This window comes from Hevea brasiliensis, chromosome 4 (assembly GCF_030052815.1).
Source record: "Hevea brasiliensis isolate MT/VB/25A 57/8 chromosome 4, ASM3005281v1, whole genome shotgun sequence".
Taxonomy (NCBI): domain Eukaryota; kingdom Viridiplantae; phylum Streptophyta; class Magnoliopsida; order Malpighiales; family Euphorbiaceae; genus Hevea; species Hevea brasiliensis.
Window position 1 is genome coordinate 17,846,228 of NC_079496.1, and position 6,167 is coordinate 17,852,394.

The following is a 6,167-nucleotide window of genomic DNA, read 5'->3' on the forward strand; positions in this document are numbered from 1 at the left end:
GGCCCCACTTAGAAGTCCTTATCCATGCGTCTGATTAAGAACATCTTAGAGATCTGTGCCAGAAAATGACAAGCGAATACGCGAATCACGAGGTGATTTTTTATGACCAGCTTACAATACCACCACCCCCAACCCATGCTTCTCATCATGAGGCCGCCCTCTGTTGTTTTTGTTCTTCTTAATTAACAAATATAATTTTTTTTTTTTTTTTCAAAATAATAACAATTATAAAACTTGGGGAGGTTCACCGTACGGTGCGCGGGGTCCACGTGTGGGCGGACGCTATCGATTAGGCTACGCAGCGCACCTAAGGAACCACCCCATCAAAATCAAACCCCCTCCCGAACGCCGGCGACATGACTGTTCGACACCTGTACATATACAAATAAGACGCAGCCGAAACCCATGAAGTCGAAACAAATTTGGAATTTTGGAACTGGAATGGATTCTGCTTGGCTATTCAGAAAACGTAGGACAATTCTTCTGCTCCTTGCTTCTACTGTTTTGTTTCTCATCTGAGAAACATGCCCGTTACTCACGGTACATTTTGGACCACTCCGAATTTTATTTTGCATTGATTTTTCTTAGCAACCAAACAGATATGCACTGAACCAAATAAAATTCGAAAACAGAAGAAATTCAATGGAAAACGGAAAAGAATTCGTTTTGATTAGAAACAGAAATCTATATATTTTTATTAGTAAACAATAATAACAGTAGAAACAACATATGAGAAATCTATGATTTCTCAGTTGCCGAAAAAAAAAAAGGGGACATAAGCTTTTGCTTTGGTTATCTCTTTATATACATAATAAAAAAGAAACGTCAGCTTCCTTCCTTAGCTCTAACTTCTTCTCATTTTCCTTTTGCCTCCACTGGAAATTGAGTAAAAATATGAAAAGTAAAATAAAATAAACGACAAATAACGAAGCCCCAAACGACTTCCCAAAAATCAGATCTCCTCAAAATCAGGCAACTTCCGCCGGAGGAAGGTTAAGATCAAGAGATATTCCCTTGTTACAAGGACTAAGATCATGGTCATAATCAACAACAGATGAAGAATCTGAATCACTCTGAACCCCGCCGTTCATCATCGCCGCCGTCCGATCAAATCTGCACATGTTAGATTTAGTGTGCTTTATGTTCTCCCCGTGAGCAAAAGCGTCGAAAAAGAACACTGGGCCAGAAACCGCCGCGAGTGAAACACACGCGCCCCCGGGATAGCTACCACCATTGGAGAAATGGCTGCGGCGATGATAGCTGGGAATGTTGAGAGTGAGGTCTAGAGGTGGTGGAGGAGAAGCAGCGCGTGGAGGCGGGGGAGAGGAAGACTCGACGGTGCTGGTTTGGCTTGGGCTGCGCGCGATGGTGACAACAGGTGCCGCAGCGGCCGCGTTGTTAAGTTCGGTAACCGACGGAAAATTAGTCTTGGCCTTGGAGCCGCGGAACTCACGAGCAGCAGCATCGTAAGCACGCGCAGCCTCTTCAGCAGTGTCGAAAGTGCCAAGCCAGACACGGGTTTTCTTGCCGGGGTCACGGATCTCGGCCGCGTAACGGCCCCATGGGCGCTTCCTAACGCCTCTGTAACGGATCTCCTTGGTAGCGGAGTTGGGTTTGGAGTTGCTATTCGATCCGGCTCTTGGAGCCATCCTTGTTCAAGCTGTTTCAGATTTTGAATAAAGAAAGAAGAAAGAGAAGGCGATGACGGTTGGGTTAAGAAGAGGCAGGAGGCGCGTTGGGTTTTATAGAGAGGAGGAGAGAGAAATGTGGGATTTGAAGGTTAAAGCAACGCTCCTTTTGGGGTTGGGTTTGTGCTGTGTATCTGTGTGCACATTCACAGAGAGATAACGTGGCTTCTCTTGCACGATCCACTTGAGTAAGTTCACTAACTAATCGGATTTTGACACGTTGCCTTTTTTTTTACAATAATAAGATAATTTATTAATTTTTACTTTTTTTGTTTTACCGCATTGTTTACTTTTTTTTACCGTGTGCTTGTCGTAAAGTTGCAAATGAGGGCATTGCCCCAACCACCATTAGCAGACTAATTAGTAATTAAGTTTATGATTATGGTAAGAAGACCAATTCCATTCTAGGCACTCGCTTGCCCTTTTTATGATTAACTTAGAACGAAAGTTGGGTTATTCTCCTCACAAATTCAAAAAGAAATTATGGCTATTTTTTTTTAATTATTAATATTTTTCCTCTTTCTTTTGTTTTTAATTTTATAATTTAAATAAAATTCTTTGAAACTAAAAGCATATTCAGTTAATGGTGAAAAATATTAATTTCAATAATTCATTTAGAATTTTATTATTTATAGATTCACACTTATTTAACTCATAGAGAACTTTTTTTATTATTATTTGTGAATTCACACTTATTTTGTTTAGTTTAGAAAATAATTCATTTAAAATTTCACATTACTAATTTCAATAAATTAATTACACTTGAGCCGAATCATATTAAATTTAATAAAATTTATAAATAAATTCTAAATTAATAAAATTTAAATTTGACTTAATTTTATTTAAAGTTTAATTTGGAAAATAAATTTAATATTTAATAGTAGAATATTAAATATAAAAATTCATTTATATAAATCACGAAATTGATTTAGTAGAGGCTAGAACGCTTCTTTATTTCTCGTGGTAGATGCTATCAAAGGATGTGGTGAAATTTCATAATGCTATAAAAATGGTAATGGGATGAGTCGAGAGCAGGTATCACTTTTTTCCCCAGTATACTTTAAATTTGTTTTAATAAAATTTTAATTTTAATTTTTTCAATCATTTATTTCAGTAGTATACTTTAATTTCTTTTAATAAAATTATTCATTTTTTATTTTTTATTTTTACTAATAGTTACTCATATTAGAATTTAGCAATATTTGTGGTAAAACTCCTATGTGGCGTGTAATGCTCTAAAAATTTTAAGAAAATAAATAATTCATTAATTTAGTTATTTTAATATTACCTTATTATTGTTTATTTAAATATAATTTTATTTTTGATATTATTTTGAAGTTTTAAATTTTATTTTGGAGTGCATTTAATTTAGAGATTATATTAAAAAAATAATTATTTTATTATTGTTATTGTTATTATTATTAAAGATTTCAAGGATATATTACATATTGAAAATTTATGAAATGACTTTAAATAATTATATTTCTACCACATTATTATTATTATTATTATTATTATTATTATTATTATTATTATTATTATTATTATTATTATCATTATTAGTTTAGTAATGTCCTGCTGATTTTGAATATATTAAACTTTAGAAAATTTTGCAGTAATATTATTATTTTGTTCTTGTCATTATTATTATATTTTTTTTCTATATTATTATTATTATATTGGAAAAGAAATTATATGGTGGTAACATTGGAGAGTTATTATTATTATTATTATTATTGAAAGGAGAATTGAATTGGTTACAGTTCTAAAGTTGATGAATGCATACTGTACATGCTATATAATAATAATATAAACTAAAATAAGGCAGCCAATAGGGGAGAAACAAATCTGGTCCAAATCACTGCCAGCTTCTCTTTCACTAGTACGTTGGAAATAACTAGGCCCACGTTACTCCATTGCCGGCCATGACACCTGATCCATGGTGTTCCATGCCCACTCACCAACAATAACCCCAACTGGTTAAGCTTTCTCCAATAACAGCAAGTGACCATCAGCTGGCCAACAATGACAGTGCGCATAACGGTTCGGCAGTTCCTTGCTCTTATTCTTGGCAGTTGGCAATGTCATCATAAGCTAACTCTAGCTCTATGGAGCTAACAATTGTAAATCTGTACAGGTACGTACGAGAAACCTCGAATATGCTTAATATTTAGGGCCTAAGTGAGCTTGTCAGATAGGGGGAAGGCTGGCCCAGGGGCCTTGGCCAAAGGAGACCTAGGTGCCACATAGGGCTAAAACTCCCGTTCCATGACAAAGTGGTATCAAAGCAAGCCCCCAGATGATTCGAATCACGCCAAGTGCCCTAATGAGACCGGGGTAGACAGGGTGCCGATAATGACAAGAGTGTTGCTGACATCGGGTGGGAGACAGTGTTAGGCCTCAATGGGACAGAGGTAGACAAGGGTTTCTGAATCCCACATCGAATAAGAAAAGGGTTGATGCAAGGGACAAGTGCGATCTGTCATGCAACTTTTATGTGTCTGGCTAGCAATATGAGGAATCTTGGCAAGGCATTTTGGAGGATTTCTACGTGCGGAAGTGGGTTAGTGCATTAGCAAACTGGTAGCCAACATGCTGCTTAAGTGTTTGCGTTGGGCGAGTGCAACAAATGGTGTGTGGGCTCCTATGTGTGAGGGAGTGTGACAAGTTGCGCAGGGAAGCGACGTGAACGCATGCAAACGAGGGCGTTTGCGGGATTAGGTGAAGGAGCATGTAATGGTTCGGCAGTTCTCCACTCCTATTCTTGACAGTTGGCAAGGTCGTCACTAGTTAACTCTTGCCCTATGAAACTAATAATTGTGAATCTATATAGGTACGTGCGAGAAACCTCGAAGATGCGTAATATTTGGGGCCTAAGTGAGCTTATCAGACCAGGAGAAGCCTTGGCCAAGGGTCCTTGGCCAAGGGGGACCTAGGTACCACATGGGGTTAGAACTCCCATCCCGTGTCACTATTCGTGCGACCTTGTGCCCACGAGCACTTTTAGTCACATTCAGCTATTTTCGGAGATGAGGGGGCCCATACTCGACTTTAACAGTCTTGGCAACAGGGTTTGTCTCCTTGAACACATAACACAGGAATTAATGGAAGTTTTGGATGGAAATGAAGAAAGAGAAATAATAGGGCAGTAGCTTTGGGTGAAGATTCTGGACAATACAGTAGTCGGATTGACGATCTAAGGCTACCGATGAACTCAGTGTGTTAAAACCTTCGAAATGGGACTAACTCCACTCCGACTGGACACCGTTTGAAAAATGCGATAATCGGACAGCTTAAATCGATCAGTGAGATTTTCAAGCCTTTACAATTCTCATAAATTAAAAATAAATATACGATAATTATTAACAATTTACAGGTTTCTTTTAGGTGCGATCGGATCGGCGATAGTTCACCGATACTCAAGATTGAGTTTTTGGCCCGATCTAGATGATCAACAGGCCAACTTGGAATGTGGTCATGTTTACAATCATTTTCAGAGTTTTTAAACATTTTGGACACGTTTCAAGTAGCAGAATTTACAAAAGCAGTCTCGAACTCAAGTTGTGTACTTTTTTTACCTTGACTAAACTAGTTGATTGATCTGTAAAATATTACTAGCTTAGTAAGAATTAAGTAAAATAAATTTAATTAATACAAGGATGATGCAAAAGACCTCTATAAATATTTTTATAATTTTAAAGTGCTATAAATAATTATTTGGACTGTAGATGAATCAAAGACCTGAGCTGGAGTTTGAAAGACTAGACCTAGATTAAGTTTTTTTTAGGCCCCGAATAGGTATTAAAATTGTTATTGTGGGTCTGAGACCCTGTGTTGTTACATTTGGTTAAGTTTTTTTTGCAACGGGTTAGGTTCAGTTATAGGGGACTTTGTCAACATTTCGGCAAGGCATTAGGATTTATTCTTACTTCTATAGTTTGAATTAATTAGTTAATTTTGTCAGTCTTTTGATAGAAGTTAGTGTGTATGTATAGGTGATCAGTGCCGGACGTCTTCTCTTTCTAGCCAGATCAGCTGCAGTCAAGTCGATCAGTTTGTGAGTTAGATATTTATTATTTTTGTAATTTTAATATTAGTTATATATTTGGTATACTCATTCATTTTATAATTATTTAATTATGTATATAAATAGTTAATATATTAGAAGCATTTTGGTTGCTGCATATGTAATTATTGTTATTTGTTTGTGATTGTCACCTTGAGGATAATTTGAAGCAGGGTATGTTATTTATATATAGTAGATATGGATATGGATTGAACTGGTAGTTGCGACTTGAGCTAGTCTTATTGAAACTCAGTCCTTATTAATATAGAAAGTCAGGGCGAGACACGACTTTGAGTTAATCTCGTTGGCTCCCGCATTTGGATTTGAGCTCAAGTTCGGCTTGAGTTGAGCTCACTAGCAGGATTTTGATTAAGAGAGCTGTATAAGGGATCAACTCATATATTTATGTATTA

General features: G+C 36.6%; 1 protein-coding gene across 1 annotated transcript; it reads right to left on the reverse strand.

The window, feature by feature from the left end:
• Positions 1-664: 664 nt before the first annotated feature.
• On the reverse strand, positions 665-1,773 carry LOC110666287 (ethylene-responsive transcription factor 4). Its single transcript, XM_021826733.2, has one exon. The coding sequence runs from the start codon at positions 1,647-1,649 to the stop codon at positions 969-971; it is 681 nt and encodes a 226-aa protein (XP_021682425.2). The 5' UTR covers positions 1,650-1,773; the 3' UTR covers positions 665-968.
• Positions 1,774-6,167: the final 4,394 nt, after the last annotated feature.